We start from the raw sequence: 12451 nt of genomic DNA, 5'->3' as shown, positions 1-12451 counted from the left end.
CCGGACGGACCACTCTCAAAAATTCCTGGGAGGTTTTTCGACTAGTCTGTATTCAATCCTGAATCACCTGGCTGCCATCCAACTAACTCGTAAGACAAGGTTGTATGACTACGTATAAAATGACTAAAAACACACAATTTAGAAGTTGTAATTTTAGTGTTTGTTTTTAACCCAAGTTGATCTATGATGTTAGGTTTTTAATTAATTGAATAGAATTTAAGAAAAATCGATTTTTTTTTACTTTTTAAGAAATTGCGACATTAGAAAAACCAGCNAATATTTTGTATTGACGCTTGTCCTTGTAGTAGTGTTATATTTATGATTTAAATTTTTTATTTTTTATTTTTTTGTCAGATATAAAAAAATTTATCAATATTTCAGTTTTAAATTAGAAACCGTTTATTAAAGATTATTATTTTGAATGATTTATGATTATAATTATAATATTTTTACGTAAATTTGGATTTCTTTAATTAATATAGATGGCGCAAAAAGTTCTGGGGGAAGTCGCGTGGTGATTTCGAATCTGCTCGTGCTTGTGTTTTTTCGCGGGAGTAATTTGAAAAAAAATGGAAGCTGTTCATTTTTCCAAAAATAGATCGTGGATATCAGACGTTATTAATCTGAAAAGTTTCCTGGAAGAATGGATTAATCAATTAAGGTTTACGTATCCGACGTTTCCTGAACAATCTCAAAAATCGCATACAAAAGAATTTTTAGAGTATATGAATATCAAGAGAGAAGATTTGAATTTTACTCCTAAAGAATGTGGGTGAGTATGAAATTACTTCATATAATTCTAATAAAATATTAACATTGTAACAATAATATATTTAAAATATAACACAGAAAACCAGTTATAATGACAGCTTGTTTACATTTAAAAAATAAACAAATTAGCAAGAATTTATTGAAAATATAAGAAAAATTATAAATTGAATAAAATTAATAATATGACAGAGAATAATTACAATGCAAGCAATTCCTGAAAACACTTTTATTTAGGATGATATTCGGTTGCATTCTATTGATAAGAAAAAGTTGTTTAAATTTGTTTGGGAGAGTCTCTATATTTCTGCCACTGAACCGTGCAACTCCCCAACTCTTGAATTACCAGAAATTTTGGTAAAAGCTTTTAAACAACTCAATCCATGATGTTGAAGTCTTTGCTACTCAGATGTCTTTTTGACATACCTCATACAGTCAACCCCCATAACACGGTAGATACATTCCTGTTTTTATGAATCCAGCTTCTAGGAGTCCAGCCAATCACAGCCCGGCATGTGTAAAGTTTACGGACTATGGCTGTTTCAAAGGTTTCTTCCATAAAATTAATCGATTCTAGACTAATTTGACTCAACATTTCCAAAATACGTATAATTTTTTGGGAATAATCCATATAAACTATGCTATAAACAAAAAATTGTAGGATTACTTACCGAGTGTGCACCGTTCGACTACGCCGTTGCTTAAGCTTGTTTTTGTCGTGGAGCTTGTCATCAAATGGCGCTTGCTTGCTTCCTGATAAATTAATTTTTTTTGCGTAAAATTCGCTGAACTTTAGAGACATCATTAATATAAATATAATTTTTATGGACGTTAAATAATAAATGGTTTTTGGTAGGTCTGCTGCTCGTTTAAACTCAATTGTTTGTCAATCCTGTTGCGACACAAGTTGGCGATGATGTTTTACTGAATTATAGGAGTTTTTTTAGCATGTTTGTACGAATACTGTCACAATTTTTTCACTGTGATATAGGAATCTGAACTATAGGAACCTGTGTTATAGGGGGGTCGAGTGTACTTCATGCATGTTCTGGGCTCTTTTACGGCCTTATTTTTTCTAATACATGCTTACATAAAATTGTTTTCCTTCCACGCGCTATGATGCACAAAAGGATTTTTAAATAACATTTGAAAACAAAAAATCAGTTAAACTGTCGGAAATATTGTTTGATAATTTTGAAAATCCGAAATTTGTGAAATTGTCAGATTAGAGTTCAAAAATCTTAATCTGTTGTATTCAATAGACTGCCTGAAGACGGTAGTTATATACTACTGAAAGTACTAGTGGATGAGTTCATTTTCTAAAGTCGGACGAGTTCATTCTCTAAGACTCCTGTAACGCCACAACATGTAAGTGTTATAATCATATAGAAATTAAACATAACATACATGTAACTTATTTCTCATTATTATATATATTTTTTACAGATGCCTTCTATACTATCAGAATGGGAAAAAATTGAAATGGGATTTACAGATAGCTGGAGTCTACATAACTGTATAGGTAAAGGCATGAGTCAGAAATAATCTTTATAATATAGTATATCTTTAATAATAATCAATATTATGTACAATTAATAGGCAGCATTGATGGAAAACATGTGCACATTAAAGCTTCAGATGGTGATTGTTCTGACTGCTACAGTTATAAAGACTGCCATAGCATTATCCTTCTGGTTGCAGCAGATCATAATTTCATTTATGTAGAATTTGGTTGCAATGGTCATGTAGTTGATGGTGGGATATACAACAGTTATTCTCTGTGTGGTCTTGAAACTAATGCAGTGGAACTACCAAAGCATAAGTCACTGCCACATGGAACAGTGGATTTCCACATTAATGTGTGGCCGATGATGCATTCCCTCTAAAACCTTTCTTGATAAAACCATATTCTAATGCAAACCTTACAATTGAAGAGAGGATATGCAATTACCATATCACCAAAGGACAAAAGGTTATCAAGAATGTTTTTGTATTTTTGCTCCCAAATTTTCTCACTACAACAATATTATTATTCCCAGAAGATGCTAAATTAATTTTAAAAGCTTGCTATGTTCTACATAATTATATTAGGTGCTTCACAGATGTAAGGAAATAACTACATGTCTTCAATGTCTGTTGATACAGAGGCCAGGCTTCAAGATGCTTTATTCCTGTGGAGTGGCAAAAAGCAAGGTGTAATCTTGGTGAATCTATTGAACCAATACAAGCCTATAATTATAGAAATAATGCAAAGCAAGTGAGAAATGAAATATGTACATGAGTGAATACAACTAAGTCTGTACACTGGCAATGTCATGCCATTGAATTGGAATAATTACACTTAATGCTGGATAATTAGTACATTTTTATATATTTATTTGTTAAATAAAATCTGTTACTTGATAATTGTGCCATGACTTTATTTAACATCAGACTACAGATCCTCTCTTTTTTAACACTAAAGTACATAAAGTAGAATAATAAATTAAAACATACTTTAGTAAGAATCAGGTTTGATTCACTTTCATATAGAGCTGTGTAAATTTTCAAGAATGATAAATCTTTATAAAATTTCCATGCTGGTGTAATCAGTTCATCTGTTCCCTGTCCAGATTTTGTTTTTCTTGCCTTTACATGTATTTTACAGTATTGAGTGCATAGATTTTTCCATTTTTTAAATATCTTCCATCAAATAAAGCAATATCTATACTAATATTATAAAGAGGTAATGTTTGTATGTATGTATGTATGTATGTATTGTTTGCAGCAGGTAATCTCCAAAACTACTCATCTGATTTCAAAAATTCTTTCACCAATATTTAGAATGGAACCTCAGGGTGGACATAGACTGTATATTATTCCGTTAAACATTCATATAAATTAAAATATATAATCTAGGTTAAGGCTTTTGTGTCCAACAGATGGCGCTACGAGTACAACGCCCTAAGTTTGCTTTTCTGTGAAAATGAACTAAAGCGGATCATCTTCTATCTACAGTAGAGCGTCGATTTTCTGAATCAATTAGCGACTGGGGTTGTCCGGATAACTGATATTTCGGATAACTGATTTACGTACGAAAAAATAGTTTTAACATATCCGATGTCGAAATGTTTCTCCGTTGCGTGTCGCTTTGCGTTGAATTTTCGTCGATGTTAAGCCTAACAAAGACTATTGTATCGTTAAAAATTATTTTTTTATTTGGTACAAACAAAATAAATATATTGAAAAATATAAAAATAATAAAAAATTATACTTCAGATGTTAATTTAGTATCAAAAACATAAAATATTTGAGTAGCCCAAGTCATAGCCAAAGATTGAAGCGCCACAGCACTGGCGAAAATTTAAATTTTCCGACTGGAATTCTTTCGGATGATTGACTTTCGGAAAATCGACGCTCTACTGTATTTATATAAATAAAAATGTAATGTTTGTTTGTTCCTACCGATTCCTTTGAAATTTTGACATGACGCTGCATTCGAATACGCACGTGTTTTTATATAATATACGTGTCGAAATTCCTCCCACTGAAGGGAGATGGTTAGGATTAAGGCTTACATAAAGAATTCTGCTTCTATTTATACTATTTTAAATGCGGTTTTTTGCGTTTTTGATTGCGTTTTAATAGGGTACGTCAACAGAATGTACACTAAGAAGAAATTTTTCGAAAAATTTCCCCCATGGGAGAAGTGTTATACATTTATAATACATACATTTTGAGCCACAACAACGTGTGGTGGGGTCTGCTAGTATTTAATAAACAGCATGTCACACGACTTAACTTTTTAAATATGTGATATGTATGAGATGAGTGTTTCTTTAACCAGTTACATATGTTTGAGGTATGATAAGTTATAATCAACATTTCTTATCTGGTATTCCTAAATTTTTGCTAATGGCACAAAAGCATAATTCTTTAAGTATCTTGTCGTGATACACTCTAATTGTATAATTATAAATCATTTCATATGAAATTGATGAAGTTAATTGTTATGTTCTGTCTATCATCCATGAGTGAGTATTTTTTATTTTTATTTTGAGTTTTAGTCATGTGATAAATTACACATGATCATTGGTTACAGCAAGTGACAGGGAGATGGTCTCCCAAAGTCAAACCAATTTGACTTCCTGACAGCTACTCTCCCACTGTCCAGCAGACATGGATCTCTCGTCTCTTCTTTCACTGATGAATGACGTCAAAGTGAGAGACAAAATTCGTCTCTCATACACATTGGCGATTCTGGTGGTTCGTAACGATCTCATCTTTGTTGTTGACGTCACAATTCTATTTGGTTGATTATACATGTTAGGGTTATCTGCACGCGCAACATGGTATAGGATTTTAACCAATGAAATTGTAAAATTTTCAAAAATGCAGAGTACATAATCATAGATCACGTGGCAAGGAAAGCATGTAATTTCGACAAATTTGTTTTTTTGTTTGTAATTTCGACAAACAAAAATTTGTTTTTTTGCACGTAATGACAAATTGGCATTACAGATTGTAATGCCAATTTGTCTTTTAACAAATAAAAATTTTAATAACCTAAGTTAGAAAAGCATGCATACTTGGATATTTTTCGAAATATTACAATCTAATTTCTCCTTAACTATCTAAGTAAGATTAACATCATAGTTTAGTAATTGATGTAGGTTAATTAAAAAAAAAAAAAAAAAATGGAATCAGTGATGTTTCTGAGTAGTCACTGGAAAAAATTGGAAGCATTTTCTCTCTGGAAATATTCTTTTCCGAGTAGAGAACGTTCTCTAATACGATTGTACAGCGCGAGTAGCATCCAGTCATCCATATTGGATATAACGAAATCAAGGCGAAAGACGATAGACTGGTTGAAAGACAACTATCTGCTTGTCTGATAAATGAGAGAAGCGAAGAGAGAAAAAGTTGTCCAGAATCACGTTTAGAGAGATGCAATGATCTCTCAAGATGTAAACAAATGATAAGCCAATCAGCGACCGGCTTGTGAGAGACGATGACCAGAATACGGCCCACGATTTTCTGTCTCAGAAAAATTGCCTAGTGTTTTGTGACCTTAACTAATAGTTTTAGCAGCCATCCAGCCATATGTGTTTTTACTTTGAAGATGCAACAGCCTGTTCAATTACAGACAAAACACATTCTGAATAATAGTGTGTGTTTTGTCTGTGATCAAACAGGTTGCTGCATCAGACAAAAAACACACTGATATTCAGAATGTGTTTTGTCTGTGATCAAACTTCAAAGCAACTGCACAATCATGAAACATGATGACAAAGCCGAAATTTTAAAGTTAGATCTATTGGTTGAGATATTATGGGTTGATTGGTGAATTGGTGGGTAGTAGGTTGTAAGCTCATTGCCTGCTACATGTCAATGGAGTTTATGATTGCTGTTAATTTACATTGATCTCTATGACAACTTTTTATTCTGATCTTTACCACAGGTATTTAACATGTACAATGTCATGATGAAAGTAACTTTTCAAAACTTGCACATATGTGTCCTGTATCTACACATGCATGTGTTTTAACTGGTCACTGGAATTGGTAGTCTATTGACTGCACATATAAGTGTTTTAAACATTTCTTAGCATTTTTGTCAGCTATGATGATGGACATGCATGCTTCCCTTTACCTCTGGGCGTTAAACTGCTTTAGACAACATTAGAAGCATATCACCATTTGTACTTTTGTGTCAAGCCAAAACAGAAAAATATACACTGGAGCTCAGTTTCCTTTTCCTAGAAAATACTTACCTAAGGTATTTGTTTTTCCTTTAGTATTTACAAATTACTCAAAATACTTAAAAATTGTAAATAATAATAGCTTAAAGTGTTTAACAGAAGCAGAAGTCCTGCATTTTGAGTTCTTGCATCTATAGTACTACTCATGTAAGACCTATTATGAATTTTCTTTTTGTAGATGTGGTAATGATATGGCCACTGTTACATTTGCTATAAGGCTCTCATCCAAAGGCACAAAACCACAGTTTTTAAGAAAGCCATAACATGAAATCTCATTCTTGGTTTCTTGGTAAAATTGTTCAACATCCATCTCATCTTTTAATAAGGAAAATTTTAAAGAAAATAGTTACGTTGTTATGAAATGTGTTAATTAGACATAATATCAAAACTTATTGACAAGACTATGTCTCTCCTCTAAAATCGTGCTGCTGTCAACGGCTGGACATCTTAGAGGTATGAAGGAGTACATGTCAGGAGTTGCAATTTGGCACGGAGTATTTGGTGCCCAAATCATGCACACATAAAAAAAAAAAAAACAGACTTGTAGGTAGTCAGGGGACCAAGAATGGATCAAAATAAAATACAAAATAGTGAGACTGTTTCTACAAACAGGTGCGAGTGCAAGGTTTGCACATGTGTTGCTCTGAGACATAGAAATCTCCAAGAATGGCTTCACTGTTTTACTTGTTTGATTTTAAAAGTGTCATTACTTCAGCAAAAGGCAGGAATTAATCAGAAGCAATTAGTGCATCTAGACAAAAAGATGAGAAGAAAAGCAAATTTTCATTTTTTATGTGACATGCTATACTAAACCAGTCTTACAGCTTAATATATTAGGTTGTTTGGAAAGTAATTTTGCTTTTTTTTACCACTAGATGATTAGTTGTATTTTTCCTGTCATTTTTATTCTAAACTGTATTATCATTATATATTTTGACAGCTAGCATTTTAAGGCTTATTTGTAAAAAATTTTGTTTGATTCTGTGCAATTGTTTATTTTTTGTGTCCCATCAAATATGGAAGATCAAAAGCATCATTTTTGGCATATTTTGCTTTTTACTACCAAAAAATCAAAATGCTGTTCAAGCAAGAAAAAAATTGTGGTACATGTATGGAGATGATGTGTTGAGAGAAAGACAGTGTGTTGAGAGAAAGACAAAATTTCGTTCTGGCAATTTCAATATTGAAGATTCATCACATTCTGGAAGGCCAGTTGAAGACAATTAAAACAAAAAAGGTACTGATTAAAGCAAACTGCCGAATAACAATACATGAAATCACTAAGAGATTAAATTTGTCTAATTCAAGCGTTTATTATTACTTGAAATAAATTTGTTTCATTTCAAAGCTCGATGTATGGAAGTTCTTAAAGAAAGATGCTCTCTTTAAGAACTCTATGTTCTTAAAGAGAGCATCTTTGGATGTTCTTAAAGAGAGCTCGATGTTCTTAAAGAAAGATGCTCTCTTTGGTGGGATTTTAAGGAAATCTTTTTTCTTTTTGGAGCTTTTACCAGACAATTTAACAATTGATTTGAAAGTGTACTGCCATCGAGTAAACAAATTGAGTAATATCATTAAACAGAAAAGGTGGTCAGAATTGATCAACAAAACAGGTGTAGTGTTTTACCACGATAATGTCAAATTTCACACAAATTTGGTAGTCAGAAACTGTTATAACTTAGATGAGACATGTTATCACACCAACCATATTTGCCAGATCGAGCACACTCAGATTATTACTTGTTCCAGTCTATACAAATTTTTTTAACTGTAAGACATTTACTTGAAATGACAATGTCAAAAATCACTTGGATCAGTTTTTTGTAAGCAACGATCAAAACTTTTATGAATGTGAAATCATGCTACTACCAGAAACGATGGGAACAGGTATTTGACCAAAATAGTCGATATATAATTCAATAAAATATTTATTTATTATAAAAATATTGTCCATGGAAAAAACAAAATTACTTTCCGAACAACCCAATAGTAACTTTATTCTTGGGGAGAAAAGAGTATGGGCTAACACAACTTGCACATAGAAATGAAAATGTTTTGCCAAATTATGGCAATAATAAAGCATGACCAATAATAGTTTAAAATTTAATTTTTTCAAGTAGCTTTTACAATTATTAAGGAAAGATAGCTGAATTATTATGCAGCTACAAGGGAAATATTCAGTATTGTAACAGACAATTTTTGTAAAACAGTTGACTGGTTGTGATGACCTGTTGCTAACCTGTTTTGCATATTTTCTAATTTCATGTTTTTTCCCAGATAGGTAAATTTATTAATATTTTTATTTTATATTTATGTTTACTTTTATTGTAATGATTTCAGGTTGTCACAGTCTGTTTACTGGTTAAGTTTGGAATATTGCATATTAATTATCTTTTATGGAATATTGTATTGATGTATTTATAATTTGTATTTCTGTATTGGATATGGTATTTATGTAGTGGAAATTGTATTTGACACTGGATATTGTATGTTATGTATTGGTTATTGTATTTACGAATTTGGATATTGTACATTGACTATTATATTTAGTGTATTGGTGTTTGTTTTATTTGATAATTTGTCTGTTTCGTAATTGTTTTGTTTGTTTTGTTCCCTGAACAAAGGGTAAAAGACCTTGAACTAATAAATAATTAAATAAATAAATAAAATTTTCATAAAATGACAGGGATAATGACCAACATCCCTGGGAAAGATCATCAAGCAGTTGTAAATGGTCTATTTTGCATATTTTTGAGGATGTACAGTTTAGATAATGGTAGTTAGGGATCACCAAACAGTTCTATCATGTGATCCAAATCATAGAGTTTGTGAATTCCAAAATGTGATGACATAAAAAATAAAAAACTTGATTAGTAGTCAATTAAATAACATTTTATTTTCCAACAAAACAATTAACCAAAGTTTTACCTTATCCTTTTCTATCTCCTGAAGAACCAAGCTGTTTTTATTTTATAGATTGATGCCAACATTTCCCTGTTGAATAATGAAGTTTCTTTCATTATTTAACAGGGAAATGTTGGCATCAATCTATAAATGTTGGCATGGCAACAGGAAAATGAAAGAAACTTCATTACCTTTGGTAATGAAGTTTCTTTCATTATTCAGAGTTTGACATGTGAAGTATCAGATTACTATCTAAAAAAAACTAATTGTGAGGACCTCACTTGACAAATTTAATGACATAAAGAAATCCTATTAAATGATTATACTGAAGATGAGCATGTTATTTTTAAAATGATATTTATGGAGAAATATAATCATTGTATTGTCTACTTGATAGAAGGTTTCGAGTATAGGCAGGATTGTAAATTTTTGTCCATTTACTGAAAAAGTCAGTGTACATTTAATTAAGGTGAAAATACATTAAGTTCTATTACATCAGAATGGGATGTTTTATCCACATAAGTATAGTTATCTGCTAAATCCAGTATCTACTAAACCAAAGTTTCATTGTATATTTGTTTAATAAATTACTGTAAATTTTTATAAAAGTTTAGTTTTTAATTTATAGAAGCCCATATTTTATTAAGTTAGAAAACATTTCTATGTTGATGCATGTTTCACTCCTGTCATCTATGTAGATTTCTACAGCCTCCAATGATCTTATGTGTTGTCAATCAAAGACTGTGTGTATTAGGGTGACATAATGGGCCAGATTAATGTACTGTATAAATGTTTCCTTTTGCTACATTTTACTTATGATCTCATAATCTGGCTTGTAATGATCTGTACATGGAACCAATATACATTAGTATCTTGATGAACCTATCATCCTGTAGTGGGATGCGGTAAACCCCGGTATTCTTGGGTGTTCTGTGCTGTCTTTAGTGTTAAACAGAAGGCGGAAAACATTGTGTTTCCTTTTGTATGCTATGAGTATGTTTAAATCCTTGGCAATCTTCCTGTAAATGTGATGAAGGGAGGGTTCATAGCTTAGGATTACCCGATTACCTTCTGTTTTGTTAATGTTAGTATTGGTGTTGGATGACATAGCATGAAGTGTGGATGATAAATGTTGATAAATGAACCTGTACCCATGCTTGGATGTTTCAGTTGTTCTACCTCCTTGTTGTTATCTGACAGCTTAGAAAATATGAGTAGGCTCTCACTACTAGTGTGCAGAACAACCATGGATCAGCTGAATTGGTTGGTATGAATAGGGGGCATAAATAGGTTTGCAGTAAATTGTGATGATGAACTTATTATCCACTACCTGAATCTTGATGTCAAACAAAAAACTATTAACATCTAAGTAACTTTCTTGATCTAATTTTAGTGTTAATCCATAGTTGTCAGTATTAAACACTTTTAGCATATTCCAATATCTGGTCTATTTCTGCATATAATCAAAATTATATGAGAAAATTACATCCCTGTACCAAATGCATGGAAATGTTATTTAGACTCATAAAAAATATACATTGTATGTGATATGTCACAACCATTGTTAAAACATTTTGTAAAGTTAATATTTGGACTCCTATATATTCTAAATTATTTTTACAGTACATATGAGGTGAAACTATAGTTTTATAATAATTTTACTATTACATGAAATTCTTTCATATAAAAAAGTGAAGTTTTCTTTTTAGCTTTTTAATTATTAATAAATAATAATAACTTTATCTTTTTTAGACCTGAAGCTTTAGACTGTCAACTTGAAAATGAAATGCTTTCAAAAAAGCACTTAGTTATTCCACCTGGAGTTGATCTTTTAACTTTAAGGTAAGAATTAATTGAAATAATAAATAAATTGAATGATCAATAGATATTAGTTTCAAATTAGAATTTATTTATAGAAGATATTTTTAAAAGAATTATTCAAAAACAATAAAACTTTGGAATTACATGATGCTGAATATTTTTTCCAGTCTGGCAGGTTTCTGTTTCAAACAAGTTTTTTTAATGTAGAAAATAAATTGCTTCATACCAAAGATTTTTTTTTATTTAGGCAGGTTCTGTTTTGGACATATTTTACTGTATTTGATAATTATGAAACATGGTAAAACAAAAAATAATTTAAGACCTAAATAACAAAAAAATATTAAAAATTAATAAAGCTTTGAACAAAGTTAATTAGAAATAACAAAGAAAATTATAATTATATATAAAAATTGGCTTATAGAAGCTGGTAATTTAATACATTATTGAAGGACGTATCATTTTCATATTGTAGTGTAGAATAGTTAATTTCAGAGATATTAAATTTACTATTTAAATATGAAGAATAAAAAATATATACATATTAAAATCTTTTCAAATTTTAAATCAAAATTTTTAATAAATTTAAGAAAAAACAAAAATTGAAAATGTTTAATTATTGTTATTTTTAATTACTTTCTTGTAATATATGTAATGAAAAAAGAGTATATATCATTATGCTGTTGGACTGAAAAAGTGAAACATCCAAAAAGTGCTGTTGGAACTTTATTAAATGCATAACAAAAGACCAAACATATGGTAAGTAAATGGTGTGCATGACATGCACCACAAGTTGTAAGAATGAGGAAAAGAGAGCCACACAATAACATCCAATGTAAGATTCAGTATAGGGAAGCATAAAAATCTTGATTAGTATCCTGAGGCACATTTCACCATTCCTCCTCTAACTGTGTAAAGCAGTGGTCACACCTAGTGATTTTCAGCCACATAGATGACTGCAACTACAACAAGCGCGAGTTGCATGCATTTTGTTATGGTCACATTGTTCATTGGCATTGCAGCTCAGAAACATCTGACCTAATAATAAACCAATAAAATTACAGTAGCTTGTTTTTGACTATTTTTGTGAGTTTACCAACATTTTACATTTTACTTCAGAATATTTACAGAATTTTAGCCACTTTTCTTATTAAAATGGCAAGCAGTTCCTTTTCTGCAATGAATAAAAGAAAAAAAGGCAATAATTTTGTTAGAGTTGGC

The 12451-nt window shown here is 30.8% G+C and overlaps 1 protein-coding gene across 2 annotated transcripts in view; it reads left to right on the top strand.

The window, feature by feature from the left end:
• Window positions 1-489: 489 nt before the first annotated feature.
• The window catches only part of LOC111634318 (snRNA-activating protein complex subunit 3-like), a 50245-nt gene continuing 38283 nt past the window's right edge, over window positions 490-12451 (top strand). Inside the window, exons 1-4 of one of the 2 annotated variants that reach the window (XM_023379074.1) lie at window positions 637-772; window positions 2031-2136; window positions 2215-2290; window positions 11165-11254. In XM_023379074.1, the coding sequence (XP_023234842.1) occupies window positions 11199-11254 (56 nt within the window). In that variant the 5' untranslated portion in view covers window positions 637-772; window positions 2031-2136; window positions 2215-2290; window positions 11165-11198. Of the gene's footprint in view, window positions 773-2030; window positions 2137-2214; window positions 2291-11164; window positions 11255-12451 lie in introns of both variants that reach the window. The other variant, XM_023379073.1, reaches the window with a different exon arrangement.

The sequence above is a fragment of the Centruroides sculpturatus genome, unplaced genomic scaffold (assembly GCF_000671375.1).
Source record: "Centruroides sculpturatus isolate CEXI.00-Female unplaced genomic scaffold, Cexi_2.0 scaffold886, whole genome shotgun sequence".
In the NCBI taxonomy this organism is placed as follows: domain Eukaryota; kingdom Metazoa; phylum Arthropoda; class Arachnida; order Scorpiones; family Buthidae; genus Centruroides; species Centruroides sculpturatus.
This window is presented reverse-complemented; position numbering and strand designations above follow the sequence as displayed.